Source organism: Panthera uncia (assembly GCF_023721935.1).
Source record: "Panthera uncia isolate 11264 chromosome B3 unlocalized genomic scaffold, Puncia_PCG_1.0 HiC_scaffold_1, whole genome shotgun sequence".
Lineage (NCBI taxonomy): Eukaryota > Metazoa > Chordata > Mammalia > Carnivora > Felidae > Panthera > Panthera uncia.
In genome coordinates this window covers 7,924,663-7,942,961 of record NW_026057582.1, presented here as the reverse complement: position 1 = coordinate 7,942,961, position 18,299 = coordinate 7,924,663, and the positions used below count along the sequence as shown (strand labels likewise).

Sequence of the window (18,299 nt, the reverse complement as noted above, 5' to 3'; positions counted from 1 at the left end):
TTAGTCACAGCTGATGAACTTGTGTTAACACCTCATTACTACCCAATGTCCACTGTTGACTTTAGGGTTTGCCCTCGGTGTTGCACACCCTGTGGGTCTGAACAAACATATAATGACATGTGTTTACCGGTGCCCTAAAAATCCTCTGTGCTCTGCCTGTTTATCCCACCTCCCCCACCGCCAACTAACTGCTTTTCATCGTTTTATTGGAAATGGTTGATGCTATGACATATCTCCTTAAACGATTACTAAAAGTCTTGATTTCTACGAAATGTGTTTCCTGAAAGTAAGATACAACCTGACACGGAGGGAAGTGTTGACCCTTAAGCAGTTCTGGCGTTAACACAGAAGTAGATTCTTCTCCTAAAACAGAGTGAGAGAAACCTCAAGGCTCTCACCCCCCTCTGTAGACACACGCATCCCAACTTCTTGCACGACGGCTGTGGGTGGGCGTGGTCCCTACTTGGGCACCGGTCTTTTCCAGGACCACCTGCCAGATGGTTTGTGAGCAGCGGGTCCGTGGAGGGCGTCCTCCGACCCGAATATCCCTGTGGTCTGTAGGAGACGATCGTCACGCCTAAGGATGAAGAGGAGGAAGAGGAAGAAGGCGAAGAGGAGGAGGAGGAGGAAGAGAACGTGGATGAAGCTCAGGAGCTCTTGGACGGCATCAAGGAAAGCATGGAGCAGAATGCAGGTATCGCGCACCGCACGGCACTGCTCGTGGTGACAGGTTTTGCTTCCTTGTGAGAAAAGACTGCCTGCTTGCTATTAAAAGCAGAGTACGGAAAACATGACAACAAAGAAATCTCATTCATAATATTACCCACCCCCCCCCAGAGGGAAAAATAACCATTAACATTAAAATATTTTTTTTAACGTTTGTTTATTTTTGAGAGAAAGAGAGTATGAGCAGAGGAGGGGCAGAGAGAGAGACACACACAGAATCCCAAGCAGGCTCCAGGCTCTGAGCCATCAGCACAGAGCCCGATGCAGGGCTTGAACTCACGAGCGGTGAGACCGTGACCTGAGCCGAAGTCGGACGCCCAACTAACTAAGCCACCCAGGTGCCCCAAAAATCACCATTAACATTTTGGTGACTCTGTGATCACAGGATGGGAAAGAACTACCTAAGATGATGATGATGATGATGATGATGATGAGATCAAATGGATAGTCATAAATATTTTATAAACATCAAAAGTCATTAATTAAAAGGCAAAGGACAGGGGCGCCTGACCAACTGATTCGGAAAAGTGTGTGACTCTTGATCTCGGGGTTGTGAGTTTGAGCCCCACGTTGGGTGTAGAGATTAATTAAATAAATACAACTTTAAAAAAATGATTAAAAGGCAAAGGACAGGGGCACCTGGGTGGCTCAGTCCGTTGAGCATCCGACTTCAGCTCACGTTATGATCTCGGGTTTGTGGGTTCGAGCCCTAAATAGGGCTTTGCACCAACAGCGCGGAGCCTGCTTCGGATTCTCCGTCTCCTCTTTCTGCCTCTCTCCTGCTTGTGCACTCACTCTCTCAAAAATAAACATTTAAAAAAAAAAGCAAAGGACAAACAAGGAAAGTATATTTGCCACTAACATGATAAAGGCTTAATATCCTTAATATATAAAATGCTCAGGCAAGCCAATAAGAAAATCATTAACTCTTTAATAGAACAAAATGGATGAATAATGTGGAGCCATAATTTATGCAGGAAGAAATACAAATACATGGAAAACTATCCTTACCCACTTGGTAACCTTAAGCAATTTGCTGAACAAGCCAATCATGGTAAACCGTCACTTTGAACTCAAATTCTGGATTCATTCTTTCATCACCCCTGGACAGAGTTTCAGGCTGGTTCCATTGCAACTCCTCGATAATAAATAGGTAGAGTTTCTGTGTTTTCATGCTTTAAGAAGCCCATCCTGATCAAATAAGTGTAAGCTGGGTTTTGAGCGTAGACATCTCCAAGGGACTCAGCTATTTGGCAGAAAAGCAACCTGTAGAAGTTATCTGGAAACCAGAACCATTTCATTTTCATACATTGATGGTCACGATCTTCCATCAGACTGGTTTTACTGGCATCATTTATAGACCAGTCCAATGTGTGGCCATTGGGCGCTTACCCAACAGAGTCTCTCCCCTCACCACCTCTCAAGCACATTTGGCTTCTTTCCTCTTACCTCCTGCTCTCATCTTGCTGGTCTGATCCTCCCAGGGTTGGGCCGGGCAGCTGGGAAGCAGGGAAGAAGGACGGAGGCGTCAGCCCCTGGTGACAGACAGCTCCTTCCTAGGGTTGCCCTTCCCAGACCCTCCCACTGAGGACCGCCCACTGCATCCCTTGGGGCACCTCTCTTGACTGGCCTCCCCACCTCTGGTCTTCCGGCACCCCCTTTTGCCCCTGCAGGGGGGTCCTCTCCCCAGACACTCATCTTCAAGGGTTCTAGTCCGTCCACACCTTCCTCTGAAGTCAGAGTACCCCTCTCCCTCCTCCCCTTCCCCCAGGCCACTCAAGTCTGTTTTTTTTAAGGCGTGGAGGACGTGGTCTTATGTACACACACTGGATGCCCGCTTAGCGCAGGTAGCTGATTATCTGTGTGTTGGTTTCTGCTTTGGTGTCAGCCAGGCCGGGAGGAAATGGAATTTAGAATCCCAGGGCTGTCCCGGAGGAAAAGGAAGGTACACGGAGAGCCCAGTTTGATACTTTGAGAGAAAACACTGCCCCTTCCTCACCGGTGAGACGCTTGGGAGTCAACATGCTGGTGTTAGAGAGACTTACCGACATCCTGGTGCCCACCACTTGGGAGAGAGGAAACAACCCGAACTAAGACGTTCCGTTGTGAGGATACCCACGGAAGGAAATCTGGCAAGGCACATTAGAGGGCGCAGGGCTGGGATTTTAAAGGATCTACAGGGGTACGTGACCACATGCACATGCACTGTATGCCTGGGGTGTAAGGCCGGAGCAGGGCGCTGGGAGCAGTGAACAGCGCCACCCCAGGAGGGGAGGGAGGATCCGGGCTAACGGGAGGCGACAGACCCTAGACAATACGTATCGGACAGAGACTTACGAATTGGTCTTTGCAAGAACCCAAAAATCATAGCCGAAATGTGTAACAGGACGGGGGGAGGTACCGACTGGGTTCTCTTCATGCCCAGGGGGGAGACCCCGCCCAGCAAGAATGTCAGGGAGGAGCTGAGAACAGTCAGTGCATTGCTCAAGGGCCTGTCCTTGGGGGGGACTCAGTTCTTTCCCCAGATGTCAAGAGAGGCCAAACTGGGTCAGTGGCCTCTGTGTAGAGGGGCACTGGAAGGGAGCAGAGGACGTGGTCTTTAGCCAGCCACCTACTCACTTCCTACAAGACTGGAATAGTTCATTCAATCCTTTTTGACCTTAGGAAGGTGTTTTTGGTGTTTGTTTGTTTGTTCGTTTTTTTCCCTTCCTGAAGTGTGTCCCCGAATCCTTCCTATTCATATTTAGCTAAAACTAGGACATGGACCTTGATTATGTTTGGACAAAACAAGACCTTTGAGCTCATTGCACAGACCTACATAGAAATTTCCCAGCACGAGCAAGGGCACAGAGGTTAGCTGACTCTTCCCTTACATGACCTAATTTGTTATTATGTGATTCTAACGATTCCCGTGAGGCAAATTTCACAGTCCTGCAGTGGTCACCTCTGTGTCCTGCTAATTCCACTCCAGTTGGCCCCTGATGGTGCAGCCAGAATAGGGGCTTAGTTAAACCAGAATGCACTGGCTACAGATTCTTAGTGCTTGCTTTGGGTATTTCAAAAGCATTGTGGGACTATTGAATCTAGTTGGTGGGATTCCGGGTGATCACTGGACTAGTCTTTCAACTTTTCTGTGAGTTTGAAAATAAATATTGGGGGCAGGGTGGGGTGGAAAGGATGTATGGAAATGTGTCAACTTCCTAGTGTCTATCCCGTGCATGGATTATTTTTTTTTTTTTAACGTTTATTTATTTTTGAGACAGAGAGAGACAGAGCATGAACGGGGGAGGGTCAGAGAGAGAGGGAGACACAGAATCGGAAGCAGGCTCCAGGCTCCGAGCAGTCAGCACAGAGCCCGACGCGGGGCTCGAAATCACAGACCGTAAGATCATGACCTGAGCTGAAGTCGGACGCTTAACCGACTGAGCCACCCAGGCGCCCCTGGATTATTTTTTTTTTAACATTTATTTTTGAGAAAGAGAGAGAGAGGGGGCACAAGTTGGGGGGGGGGGGAGCAGAGAGAGAGACAGAGGATCCAAAGTGGTCTCTGTGCTGACAGCAAAGAGCCCAATGTGGGACTCGAACCCACGAACCGTCATGACCTGAGCCAAAGTCAGATGCTTAACCGACTGAGCCACCCATGGGCCCCTGCATGGATTCTTTAAAACCCTGGATGCAGCTATCTATTTTTGAACCGTGTTTTAGTAGTTATGAATATGGATTAATACGAACATTTTAAATATTACGTGAATGTGAAAGATACTTACAATTAAAAAAAAAAAAAAAAGCAGGTGGTGTTTTAAAGGCTGTCCAGTAGGCTGTGTTCATTCCTTTCAAAGCGGAAGTGATAATCCTCTGACAAGGAGCTCCACACTGCCAAGGTCGTGGGTGTATCTCTAGGAGGTAACAGTTCTCTAGAGAGAGGCACTGGGGCTTGGCCCTTTGTGTCCTCACATTCCACAATTATCAGAAACTGCTGCGAGAGGTCCCTTCTTGCATACTGAACACTCCTGGTTCTGAAACAAACAGAAATGAATGGCAAGGCTCACTGCCTGAAGTAAACCCAGGCATGCACGGAGGGGACTGTAGCCAGGTTTCTGAGGTATGTATGTGCCCCTGCCTGAGCAACAAAGCCTTTGAAAACCAGGAATAGACCGCTCAGATAAAGCTCGTCTTTGAATTTTGCTGAGTCCCTCGACATTTTTTTATTTGGCTTTATTTCTTTGCACCAGTGTGAACCTTACTGGGAAATAATGTCAAATCATTTCGAGGAATTTCATTACGCAAAATAACGCCTTTCTTTTTTTTTTTTTTTTTTTTTTTTTTTTGGTGTCAGCCCTAACACTGAAATTTCTGGGAGACCCAATTAGTTTTGAATCAGTTACTGCCTAATGAGTCGTGCGGCGATGAAAGGCAGAAGAAAGAAGGGGTGTCTTAATTACATCATTTCACTGTCATTAATACGGTGATTAACAGAGACCAAAAACTATTTTGTATTGTAGACCCACTGATAAACTAAGAGTATGGGAGAAAGAGCTTTGGAGATCAATGACTCAAACTTTCCAAACTCAGGGTACTGAAATGCATACATTAAGCAATGTAAGGGCAGGGCCATGTCTCAGAAATGGTAGCTGTTCTGTAATTAACAATAGAATAATAAACGAATATCGCAGTAAAGCTGCATCAAATTGTCCTTTAACTATTGGACAGCTACGCCACGCAATCACAATCGTAGGAACCCAGCATCCAAGGCTTGAGAGGGAATTGTTCAGCGGGGCCAAGGTCAGGAATGCCAATTGGAGAGATGGGTGGGGAGGGCGTTCTTTCCTTTCCTAAATCCTGCAGATTTAAAGAGAATAATGCCTTTAAGAGTCAGATCAAACTTGATTTTGATTTTTATTTATTTATTTTTAAAGTAATCTCTACGCCCAACGTGGGGCTCGAACTCACAACCCCAAGATCAAGAGTCGCACTCTCTACCAACTGAGCCAGCCAGGAGCCCAAGCTTGATGTTTATTCCAGTGCAGCAAATATTTCCTGATCACCTGTTATTAATAAGTCATGTGTCAACAGCACACGTGGATACTATCTCACTTAAATCTCACAACAGAAACCTTTATTACTATGTATCAAGGCTATAAGGCTATGTATTAAGGAATAATATCAAAACAGAATTGAGGGAACCCTGCTGGCAAGTGGGAGCACTCTGGATGTCTCCACTTCTCCTTCAGCTTCACCCACACGCCGTCGCCGCGGAAGAACATTTGGGAAATGCAGACATAGCCTTTGCTTCTGTTCTTTATTGCAGCCAAGCTCATTGGGTTCTCCTATTTTATTGTGCGTTAAAATGCACATCATGTTGAAAATACAAAACCACCTATTTTTACCTGTAAGGGAACTTTGACTACACAACAATTTTTTTTAAGTTTATTTATCTTGAGAGAGACAGAGAATACAAGCAGGGGAGAGGCAGGGAGAGAGAGAGAGAATCCCAAGCAGGCTCGGAGCCTGACATGGGGCTCGAACTCATGAACATGAGATCATGACCTGAGCCGAAATCAAGAGTCCATTGCTTAACTGACCGAGCCACCCAGGCGTCCCCTATACAACAGTTTGTGAGATGACTTTGGAATGTAACCCCCATGTAGAATGTGACTCCCCTAGTAATATTTTTTTTCTTTTTACCAGGCCGACTAGAAGATCAATATGTAATTCGATTTGTCAAAGAAAAGTTGAAATCTATGCCTTGCAGGAATCAAGGTTATATTTTGGATGGGTTCCCGGAGACCTATGATCAAGCTAAAGACCTATTCAATCGTAAGTTTGAATGTTCCCTGTATCTTTTTTTCAAAGCTTTTCTTTCTTACTTTATATAAACTCTACCCCTAATGTGGGGCTCGAACTCACGACCCTGAGATCAAGAGCCACGTGCACTGCAGACTGAGCCAGCCAGGTGCCCCTCCTTCATTTATTTTGAGTGTTTATATTCAGGTTAGTTGCAACATATCATAATAATAGTCGCTTCGTTAAAATTTAAAATTCAGGCAGACTATGTCTAAAATACACACTTTTCTATTTATGGTTAGTTTTCATTAGTGACTTCTAGTTAAAATATTTTTAATTTTCTTGCCAAGCTGTCCATAGTAGTAATATGTAATAAACACAACAATGTATATTTTGTTTTATTAGAAGAAGATGAGGAGGAAGAAGAAGAAGTCAGAGGCAAAATGTTGCCCTTTGATAAATTAATCATACCTGGTAAGTTTATTTATTTATTTATTAATTATTAAAAATTTTTTAAATGTTTATTTATTTTTGAGAGAGAGAGAGACACACGGAGTGCAAGTGGGGGAGGGGCAGAGAAAGAGGGAGACAACAGAATCCGAAACAGGCTCCAGGCTCTGAGCTGTCAGCACAGAGCCCGACACAGGGGTCAAACTCATGAACCACAAGATTATGACCTGAGCAGAAGTCAGATGCTCAACCGAATGAGCCACCCAGGCACCCCCTGGTAAGTTTAAAACAATTCTCCAAGGTCATATTTAAAGGAATGCCATTCAAGATCTCTTTTGTACCCAAACCATCTTTTTGATGTTAATAAAGCAGATCTCTCTATGTCTCTCTCTTGTTTGTTTGTTTGTTTGTTTGTTTCTTTCTTTCTTTCTTTCTTTCTTTTCAGGATAAAAGGTAAAATGATACACTTAAACTCTCAAACTAGAGACTGTATGGGAGGCAGACATCAGGAAAATCAAGTTCTGATGGTGCACCTGGGGGGCTCGGTCGGTTGAGCGTCTGACTCTTGATTTAGGTTCGGGTCATGATCCCAAGGTTCTGGGATCAAGCCCCTTGTTGGGCTCTGTGCCGAATGTGGAACCGGCTTGGGATTCTCCCCCTCTCTCTCTTTCTCTCTCTCTCTGTCCCTCTGCCCCTCTCTCCCACTTGTGCTCTTTTTCTCTCTCTCAAATGAAAAAAAAAGGGACTATTGAGTTCTGAAATGGACAGAAGTCCCTTTGAGAATGTTTGTCTGCTGCTCCCTCTGGGAACAAAGCCCAAGGTGGCCAGTCCACTGATGCCTTGACTTCTGAGTCAGCTGGCAAGACCCCCAGGGACTGGACCCTTCCTACCCTCCTAGGTGCCAGCCGTGCCGTCATCTTTCCTGTCTTTTCCAAATCCAGAACTGAGCCTGGGGAAGGCACAGAGCTTTTCAGTTCACTGTTCACACATTGGCACAGAAGTTTCACGATGTACTCTTGGAAGTAAAGCGTAAACAACTTATTCCACGAAAAAAAAAAAAAAGATTTGTTGAGTACCCAGCAGGCCTTTCTCGGGACCTTGCCCTGAACTTTTAAACTTGTTATTTTTAATCAATTTGCATGCAGTGTCATCATAGGAAATAATTTTAGGTCATGTGGTAACCACAAGAACAGCTATTTTCAGCAACTGGGCCCGAGGCTGGAACTCAAGGAGCCCTGCTCACTTGTGTCAAAGCCCCCACGGGAGTCAGTTTGTGGCTGTAACCCTCTCCTCTAGGTCCAGGCACAGTTTGCATGCGATGAAGCTTCTGGAACCACTAGGGCCACCAGAATGCAGTCGTCCTCAGGGCTGGGTGTTCACCATTTCCCCAAGGGCCCTGAAACCTGGGGCAGGAATCTGCAAGGCCAAAGGGGTGGGTGGTCTGGGATTTTCCATGAATGTGGGTCTCCCGATCAGAAAAGTTAAAAAGTAAAATCGATTAAATAACCACGTCTGTCTAGTTTATGGGAGTTTATCACTTCTGGGCAATATTTTTTATTATTATTATTATTTTTTAATGTTTTACTTATTTTTGAGAGACAGAGAGAAATAGAGCACGAGCAGGGGAGGGGCAGGGGGAGAGGGAGACACAGAATCGGAAACAGGCTCCAGGCTCTGAGCTGTCAGCACAGAGCCCGATGCGGGGCTCGAATTCACAGACTGCGATATCATAACCTGAGCCGAAGTCTGAGGCTAAACCGACTAAGCCACCCAGGAGCCCCACTTCTGGGCAATATTTATTCATTGCACACCCCATTGTAAATCCTCACGTTCTCTCTTGGGCAGTGCAACGAACCATTCGTCATGTGCTTGGGCCCCGCACAAGATGGGAGCCCGTTGAACCTTTGCACAATCCTGCCAGGCTGGAATTCCTCCAGTGTTCACCTGAACCAGAAGCTAAAACCCAGAGACTCACCCAAGAGCACTTCGCTGGTCAACGGAATGGCTTAAATTCAAACTCTGTTTTCTCACCCACTGCCTTCAAAAGACAGATTTAATGAAACCCCTCCAGGAAATTCAGTCATAGACATGAAACAGTGAAAGATTCATTTTTTTTTAAAGCTACTCTTTTTTTAAATGTTTTATTTATTTATTTAAATTTTTTTTTTAACGTTAATTTATTTTTGAGAGACAGAGAGAGAGCATGAGCAGGGGAGGGGCAGAGAGAGAGGGAGACACAGAATCCGAAGCAGGCTCCAGGCTCTGAGCTGTCAGCACAGAGCCCCAATGCAGGGCTCAAACCCATAAACTGCGAGATCTTGAGCTAAGCTGAAGTCGGATGCTTAACCCACTGAGCCACCCAGGTACCCCAATGTTTTATTTATTTTTGAGAGAAAGAGAGAGAGACAGAGTGTGAGCAAGGGAGGGGCAGAGAGAGAGGGAGACACAGAATCTGAAGCAGTCTCCAAGCTCTGAGCTGTCAGCACTGAGCCCGACACGGGGCTCGAACTCATGAACCGTGAGATCATGACCTGAGCTGAAGTCGGACACTTAACCGACTGAGCCACCCAGGCGCCCCCGGTGAAAGAGTCTTAACCATGCACCACTGGGCTGCCCTCTCTCTGCTGGACGTAGTCCAAATGCGTCAAACATGTAATCTATTTGGAATGTTTAGTCTGTTCTTAGTAAACCATCTTTCTGGAAATTGTGTCATTTGTATCTAGGGGATTTTAATGCAGGGAGGTGGTTGAGTGAGGACACGAGAGGTTAATGCCATCGAAAGAAGAGTACCCAGAGCAGGGGGTGTGCCTCACCACGCTGGGTCGCATGGGGAAGCACCAGGCTTGGTCAGGAGGCAGGAAGGAGCGAGGGGGATGTCTAGGCCACAGCCTCAATTGGGGTTTACATGGGAAAGGGCGAGGCAGGGTCAGGCAAACAGCTGCTTTTAGAGGATTGGCTAGTTTGAGCCAATTCCAATGGGTTTTGCTCCCTAGTGGCCTGGTACCTGGCTGTGGGATGAATTAAGGCAAGGGGAATATTGGCTCGGTGTGCGAAAGTTATAAAAAGGCGGTGGTCATGTATATGTATATGGCGGCATGCTCCCAAGCAAGCGGTTGACTGTCTTTAGGAATTAGCCAGCCCTGAAAGAGGCTGTCTCTCTCCAGGTCGGTAAGGCCTCCCTGAGATGTCAAAACATCATTAGATGCAGAAAACAACAAACATGATAAATACAAGTCTCCGTGCCTGATTTGGGCGATAAAACATTTGAACCTGTCGTGATCTAGTCAAATGTGGTATTCTCTCTCCTTGGTAAATCATTGCATTTTACAGCTGCTGCGGGCAGATCTTTTCAGATCTCCTCATTGAAGGAGACACGTTTAAAGTTGCATCTGCTTGAGAAATATAGAAACATGTTTTTGTTTTTTATCTTTTTTAAAAATGTATGTTTATTTTGGGAGCAAGAGCATGAGTTGGGGAGGGGCAGAGAGAGATTCCCAAGCAGGTTGACAGTGGGGAGCCCGACCTGGGGCTTGAACTCATAAACCACAAGATTATGACCTGAGCTGAGATCGAGTCAGAGCTTGACCAGCTGAGCCACCCAGGTGCCCCTGGAAATTTTTTTTTTAAATACAGGTTTTCATATGACTCAAGATAACCAAACACAGTAACCTCCTTGTTAGTACAATCTTTTTTTTTCTTTTTAAAATTTTTAACTTGTTTCATTTTATTTTTTTAAAATTTACATCCAAATTAGTTAGCATCTAGTGCAACGATTTCAGGAGTAGATTCCTTAGTGCCCCTTACCCATTTAGCCCATCCCCCCTCCCACAACCCCTCCCGTAACCCTCAATTTGTTCTCCATATTTATGAGTCTCTTGTTTTGTCCCCCTCCCTGTTTTTATATTATTTTTGTTTCCCTTCCCTCATGTTCATCGGTTTTGTCTCTTAAAGTCCTCATATGAGTGAAGTCATATGATATTTGTCTTTCTCTGACTAATTTCACTTAGTATAATACCCTCCAGTTCCATCCATGTAGTTGCAAATGGCAAGATTTCATTCTTTTTGATGGCCGAGTAATACTCCATTGTGTGTGTGTGTGTGTGTGTGTGTGTGTGTGTGTGTGTATACACCACATCTTTATCCATTCATCCATCGATGGACATTTGGGCTCTTTCCATACTTTGGCTATTGCTGATAGTGCTGCTAAAAACATGGGGGTGCATGTGTCCCTTTGAAACAGCACACCTGTGTCCCTTGGATAAATGCCTAGTAGTGCCATTGCTGGGTCGTAGGGTAGTTCTATTTTTAGTTTTTTGAGGAACCTCCAAACTGTTTTCCAGAGTGGCTGCAACAGCTTGCATTCCCATTGTTAGTACAATCTTAAGCAAGCATAAATCGATTACTTGCTATCCACAGTGAAGCCAGTACAAGGACAGCAGAAGTTCTGAATAGTTATCTCAAGACACTGCAAAATCCTGAAGTTCTATCTGACTCATCACAAGAGAAAGGACTTTAAAAAATATCATCTGGGGGCGCCTGCCTGGTGAAGTCAGTAGAGCATGTATGTGACTCAGGGTTGTGAGTTCAAGCCCTAGTTTGGGTGTAGAGTTCACTAAAAAAAAAAAAAAAAAAAAAAATCATCTTGTGGGAAATATATTTCATCACACTAAAATTCTTTGAAAGTTTGTAGTCAAGTGTATCACTCACTGTTCATGGTATTTGATTAACTGGAATCTTCCTTTTCCCGGTCACTGGGAAAAAAGATACAGCATCATATTTAAAGATTGTTACATTACTAACAGAATTATTAACCTTTCATCTAGATGCCTAACGTATGGAGCTTAACAAGATTCAATCTCCAGTGAATTCATTGACGTACTTTTGATTTAAGTACTATACCAGCATTTGGAGGTCCAACTGTCTCCTCTCCTTTCTTTCAATATATTCTTAAGTTTGTTTGTTTGTTTGTTTGTTTATTTATTTAGAGAGGGAGAGAGAGAATCCCAAGCAGACTCCGCACTGTCAGCACAGACCCCGGTGTGGGGTTCGATCTCACGAACTGTGTGAGATCATGACATAAGCCGAAACCAAGAATCGGACGCTTAACCGACTGAGCCACCCAGGTGCCACCTCTTTTAACATATAGCCACTAATGTAAATCAAATGATCAAAGATGAGCACCTGAGCTAAATTAGAATCGGTCAGAATCGAGGCAGTCTCAGACCTCAGCCTTTCTTTTCACTGTTAACGCACGAAGCGGACGATGTTCAAAGGGGTTCCGCTGCCCCGCTGCTGAGCACACTTACCTTGCTCTCGCTCGGGAAGCCCGATCAGAATGCAGTTAGGTGCCAGTGGCATGATTACGCGGCAAACCAATACAATGAGTCACTTAGTTAATTAATTTTTAAAAGTTCCAATAAAACTTTCACTACAAAATCAGGTGATGGGCCGGATTTGGCCCACAGGGCGGCAATACAAGTTTAGAATGCAAATTTAACCATTTCCAGGCTTTGCCAGGCTCTTACAGGGAGCGAGTTGTTGGCAATGCACCTGGCTAATGATCTGGGCACCTGTGGGCTCTGACCGCGTTGAGAACATCTGAGAACAGTAACTCACCTAGAAAGTCCATTTCACTGATATGCATTTTAATCATTCATTCACTCAACAAATATCTACTGAACTTATACTAGGAGCTGGAGGAACAGCTGTTTTCATAGTTTAAAAGAAAATCCCAGGGGGGCGAAATGATCCCCATCATTAATATAACTCAAACATGAGATGAGCACCGTGTTGTAGTGGACCCAATTGTTTCCCAGCCGATCGCATTGAGAAAAGAACTGCATCCTTGGGAAATTAAAGTCCCAAAGCAGGGCGCCTCGGTGGCTCAGACTGTTGAGCATCTGAGACTCTTAATTTTGGCTCAGGTCACGACCTCGCTGTTCTGGAGTTCGAGCCCGGGGTCCAGCTCCACACCGACAGTGTAGAGTCAGCCTGAGATTCTCTCTGTCAATCTCTCTCTGTCCCTCCCCTGCTCTCACTCACTCTCTCTCAAAATAAATAAATACACTTTAAAAAATAAAAAATAAAATCCCAAGGGGTGTCCACATTTTTATTAATTTGCTAAATTGGCCATCATTTCAGTCAGCTGCTTAGCCTCTTTTTTTAAAAAAAATTTTTTTTTCAACGTTTATTTATTTTTGGGACAGAGAGAGACAGAGCATGAACGGGGGAGGGACAGAGAGAGAGGGAGACACAGAATCGGAAACAGGCTCCAGGCTCCGAGCCATCAGCCCAGAGCCTGACGCGGGGCTCGAACTCACGGACCGTGAGATCGTGACCTGGCTGAAGTCGGACGCTTAACCGACTGCGCCACCCAGGCGCCCCTTTTTTTTTTTTTTTTAATTTTTTTTTTCAACGTTTATTTATTTTTGGGACAGAGAGAGACAGAGCATGAACAGCTGCTTAGCCTCTTTGGGAGCCCGTGATGCCCTTGCTGGGAAACAGGCAGGGGGCAGGGGGGCGGCTGGGAGCCTAACGATGTCTCAGGGTCATCAGAGATGCGCTCATTCCAATTCTGCTGCTTTTAGTCATCGGTTTTGTTTTTAGCCCATGATTAGATTTGCTGCTCTTTGCTATCAGATTTGCTATTATTTATTATTAGAGATTTTCTGTTTCCAATTTCAGCTGCTTTTATTAAAAGGAGAAGGAAGGAAAGAAAGAAGAAGGAAGAAGGGGGGGAAATAGGAAAATAACAGCTCTCACAAAAGACCAGCTGGTTGGGCCTCGTAGGGTGGTCTCTGGAAATGCCAGTGATTTGTAACTATTTGTCCTCGAGAGAGGCGGCGAGAAGGCCAATCTTGTCAAGCGGTCCAGGCTGGTCACCAGACACCACGGTGAGGCGTTGGCTCAGCCTCCAGTGCCCTCCACTCAGCCCTTTCGTCCTTGGGTTGACTCAGGAGGCTCCTTGTCTCCCCAGAATTCGTTTGTGCGCTGGACGCGTCAGATGAGTTCCTGAAAGAGCGGGTGATGAACCTTCCCGAGAGCGTCGTGGCGGGGACCCACTACAGCCAGGACCGCTTCCTCCGGTCTCTGGGCAGCTACCGCAACATCAATACGGAAGACGAGACCGTCTTCAACTACTTTGATGAAATTGAGATCCACCCGATCCACATCGGTATGACGTGGGCTCCAGACGAATGGGAACACGGAGAACCACCACCAAGGGTCAGGACCCCTGGGCAACCCCGGTGCCTGTCTCTCACGGGGCTGTGGGAGGACAGGGGAGCATCGCTATGTCCCTGGGCCGGGAAGTCACAGGATAAACAGGACCATCCTCCTGGGGAGTCTTACGCTCGCAGATTTGGTCAGGAGAGGGAGGTGTTATATGAAAACATGTGGATATATTATGAAATCGAATACCGAATCGGCACTTTTTAAAACTAAAAAACATTTTTGTAATGTTTTTATTTATTTATTTACTTTGAGAGAGAGAGAGAGAGAGAGAGAGAGAGCGAGCGAGCTTGCGCATGTGTGAGCAGGGAAGGAGCAGAGAGGGAGGGAGAGAATCCCAAGCAGGCTCTGTGCTCTCACCGCAGGTGCCTCGGTTACTTAAGCATGTGACTCTTGCTTTCAGCTCAGGTCATGATCTCACGGTCCAAGAGTTCGAGCCCCGTGTCGGGCTCTGTGCTCACAGTGGGGAGCCTCCTTGGGATTCTCTCTTTCCCTCTCTCTCTCTGCCCACTCCCCTCCTTCACACGGCACACACTCTGTCTCTGTCTCAAAATAAATAAACAAACATTTAAAGGACACTTCAAAGGTATGTGTATTTGCTGCCGGCTGCTCTGGGCCATCTTCTTCCTTGGGGCAGCGTTTTGTCCCCATAGCACCGCAGGCATGCCGTTAACTAGGACCTGCCATCCACCTCATCATCGTCACCATCATCATCATCGTTTCTGGCTCCAAATCCCTGCTGTCATAGGTGTTTCTACTGCCCTTGGCTTGCTGAACCCCTGACCTTCCTGTCTGGTTGCCTGGATGTTGGCATTTCTTCTGCCCCTGGGTTTGGTGAGAAACCCCTAGCCTGGTGGCAGCTTGGTGGCCAGGCTGACCGCGTGGGTCAGTCTCCCAGGGCCTCTCTTCACCCCCGGGAGCCCAATGGGACAGCACGTGGACCCTGCTGTACGGGGCGGTATAGAGCTAAGGAACGATGTCAGCATGAGACAGGAGAGCTGATTATCAGCTCTGGCTCTGCTTCCGTTTACTCACCCGTGAAACAGAAAGCTGATCCGTGGCTCACAGAGTTGTTACACACAGACAGATAAGAGACAGGAAGTGCCGGTGTGCCCGAAAGTTCACCAAGCGGCCGCTAATTTTGTTATTACCACCAATACGAAGGCAAAAAAATAATGTGCTGTGAAGCCATGAAAAGAGAACACAGTTTATAAAGCTGCAAAATCTGTTCTGCGCCCGCGGAAGTGATGGGGTTTTGTTCTCACCTGGATGTGTCTGTATATACTGGAGACATGTTTTACATGTAAAAGCCCAGGGTTTGAACCTACTGATGTGGAAAAGAGTTTACCCTGTTTGGTTGGAGAACCAGGAAGGAGCAGTGGGCACGTTTCAAAAACCTAAACAGTGATTGTCATCTTTTCAGTAAAGCTCGAAAAGTTATTTACAGAAAACTCTGGAGAGCCCGGGGTGGGGGGGGGGGGAGAAATGTTGAGAAAGACAGAAACGAGTGGGAGGAATGGACGAGCGGGTCACTGCGTTCCTGTCTCATTCTGTGCCCACACATTTGGCCTGGTCCCCACCCTGACCCGCAGGAGATGACGTCAAAGCAAAGGGAGGAATGGATCTTAGGGATGGGTGTGGGGAGGGTGTCCAGGTCAGGAATGCAGACCGGCCTCAGAAGGATCCAGAAGGGGGCCGACACCTGCGTTCTCTCTCTGCACCTCTGGACTCCTCTTCTCCCTTGGAGTCTCTTTCTCTCTGGCTCTTTGGACCAGAATGTCTCCTCCCTCGTCCCCCGGGGGTGAGCTGTGGCTGCCCCGCAGCCTGGGAGTTTCCGCATTACACTGGGAGCTAGACTTTCCAGGCTAGCTCCACAGCCCTAGAAGGGCAAATCCAAGGTCCCGGTTTGGGCAGGTGCCCCCCCCCCCCCCCCCCCCCCCAAGTTCCCCTGGTCCAGGGTCAGGGCAGAAGTACTGCTTTGGGCAGCACTGGTCTCCAAAAGTCAGCCTCTTCAAAAGTGTTTCAGGGGCGCCTGGGTGGCTCCGTGGGTTAAGCATCCGACTGGATTTGGGCTCAGGTCATGATCTCACAGTTTGTGAGTTCGAGCCCCACATCAGGCTTGTGCTGATAGTGTGGAGCCTGCTTGGGATTTTCTCTCTCTCTCCCTCTCTCTCTGCCCCCCCCTCCGCCCCAAAATAAATAAATAAGCATTTTTTTTTTTTTTAAAGTGTTTCAGAGCACTTTCAAGTGCGTCAAGTTGCAATTACTCTGTTCGAGAAATCTGGGAGAAATACTCTTTTTAAAAATGTTTACTTCTTTTTGAGGGGGGGAGGGGCAAAGAGAGGGGGCCAAAGGACGGAAGCAGGGCTTCAGGGCCGCAGGGCTCGAACTCACGAACCCTGAGATCAGAACCCGAGCTGCAAGCGGACACTTAACCGACTGAGCCTCCCGGGCGCCCCGGGGACAAACACTTTTAAATGTCAGCGCTCAGGCCACACGTGGAATACATGAGTTTGGTTTTATTTTGGTTTTGATTGTTGTGTTGGGGGGCGGGGCTTGCTTCCGCCAACTGATACATTGGGCCCGGTTCTTCCCCTGCTCCCCCCCCCCCCCCCCCCCCCCGTGCCGCACAGGGCGGCGCCTCTAGTCTGGGTCAAGGTCATACTGCCTGAACGCAGAGAGGGGGGCGCAGCAGTGGTCGTGCCTGGGGCCAGGGTGAGAGGAAGGTCCTCAGCCCTAGGAAGGCCTGCGGGCGCTCAGGCCCCAAATCGTCCGCCGCACACCCCCCTACGCAGGTACCTTCCAGGCAAACCCAAGAGACGGGTATAGAACTTATTACTATTCGGGGACTTTGTGGAGGAACTCCTCTTTTACCAAAAGCTGCTGCGGCTGCTTTTTTTTCTTTTTCTTTTTTTTCTTTCCGGTCTTGAGATTAACAGTAGTCAGACATTCTGGACTTTGCGCTTTTCTCCCTATTCGGGTGGGCTCACTGAAATGGTTCGTTTTTCTTATGAATTGAAAACTGTATCCCAGAACCCTTGGTTCTCCGAAGCAGAACACAGAGGGAACGCGGAGAAGCCTGCCCGGCTGCCAGCAAGCGCGGGGCTGCCTTCCCGGGGGGACCCCGCGGCGTCCCGGTCTCTGCCCGGAGGCTTCCGGGGAACCCTTTCTGGAGAGGTCCGGTCCTGCCCCCCCCCCCCCCCGGGGCTCCCGGACCCCACGCTGCTACTTACCAGCGACACGGGACATTCCGGGACATTCCGGTTCCGGCCGGTGCCGGCCCCGGGAGGAAAAGCCCGGCGCGGCCCTTCAGGCCGGCCGCCATCGCACGCTTGGGGCAACGAGGAATTTTCCCGAACAGCGTCTCGGGAACGCGGTGCGGGCGGGCCCCGGAACGGAAGTGGGCGCCGACCTTCCTCTCTCCCGGTGTCTCCAGATGTGGGAAAACTCGAGGACCCTCAGAACAGACTTGCCATCAAGCAGCTGGTCAAAGAGATCGGGGGGCCTCGAAACTACGGCCTGACGGACGAAGAAAAGGCGGCAGCGGAGCGGAAGGCCGCGGAGGAGCGGCTGGCCCGGGAGGCTCGGGAGCAAGCGGAACGTGAGCGCAGGGAGGCGGCGGAGACGGCAGAGAAGATGGCACGCTGGGAGGAGTGGGTGAGTGTGGCTGAGTGTGGCTGAGTGCGTGAGCGTGCGAGCGGGTGCGCGACGGCGAGTGTGCGTGCGTGTGAATGTGAGTGTGAGCGCGTGTGTGTGGGTGAGTGCGCGCGCGTGAGTGTGTAAGGGCAAGTGTGTGCGTGTGAATGTGTGTGAGGGTGTGCGTGAGGGAGTGTGAGAGTGAGTAGGGCTGTGAGGGTGTGTGTGAGGGCGAGTGTGTGTGAGGGTGTGTGAGGGTATGTGAACGAGTGTGTGTCTGTGTGAGTGTGAGCAAGTGTGTGTGTGTGAGCGAGTGTGTGAGTGTGTGTGTGAGTGTGGGTGTGTGAGCAAGTATGTGTGTGTACGTGAGTGTGTGAATGTGGGTGAGGGAGTGTGAGTGAGTGTGAGTGGTGGTGTGAGGGTGTGTGTGTGAGGGTATGTGAGCGACTGTGTGTGTGAGCAAGTATGTGTGT

At 47.8% G+C, this 18,299-nt stretch overlaps 1 protein-coding gene and 1 long non-coding RNA gene across 2 annotated transcripts in view; both read left to right on the top strand.

The window, feature by feature from the left end:
- AK7 (adenylate kinase 7) overlaps positions 1–18,299 on the top strand; it is a 71,462-nt gene that overhangs the window by 46,883 nt on the left and 6,280 nt on the right. Inside the window, exons 13-17 of the mRNA XM_049611977.1 lie at positions 562–694; positions 6,415–6,543; positions 6,916–6,984; positions 13,937–14,134; positions 17,627–17,847. Coding sequence (XP_049467934.1) covers positions 562–694; positions 6,415–6,543; positions 6,916–6,984; positions 13,937–14,134; positions 17,627–17,847 — 750 coding nt within the window. The remainder of the gene's footprint in view (positions 1–561; positions 695–6,414; positions 6,544–6,915; positions 6,985–13,936; positions 14,135–17,626; positions 17,848–18,299) is intronic.
- The window catches only part of LOC125909193 (uncharacterized), a 1,124-nt gene continuing 678 nt past the window's right edge, over positions 17,854–18,299 (top strand). The window contains exon 1 of the long non-coding RNA XR_007453599.1: positions 17,854–18,241. This is a non-coding gene — a long non-coding RNA (uncharacterized LOC125909193). The remainder of the gene's footprint in view (positions 18,242–18,299) is intronic.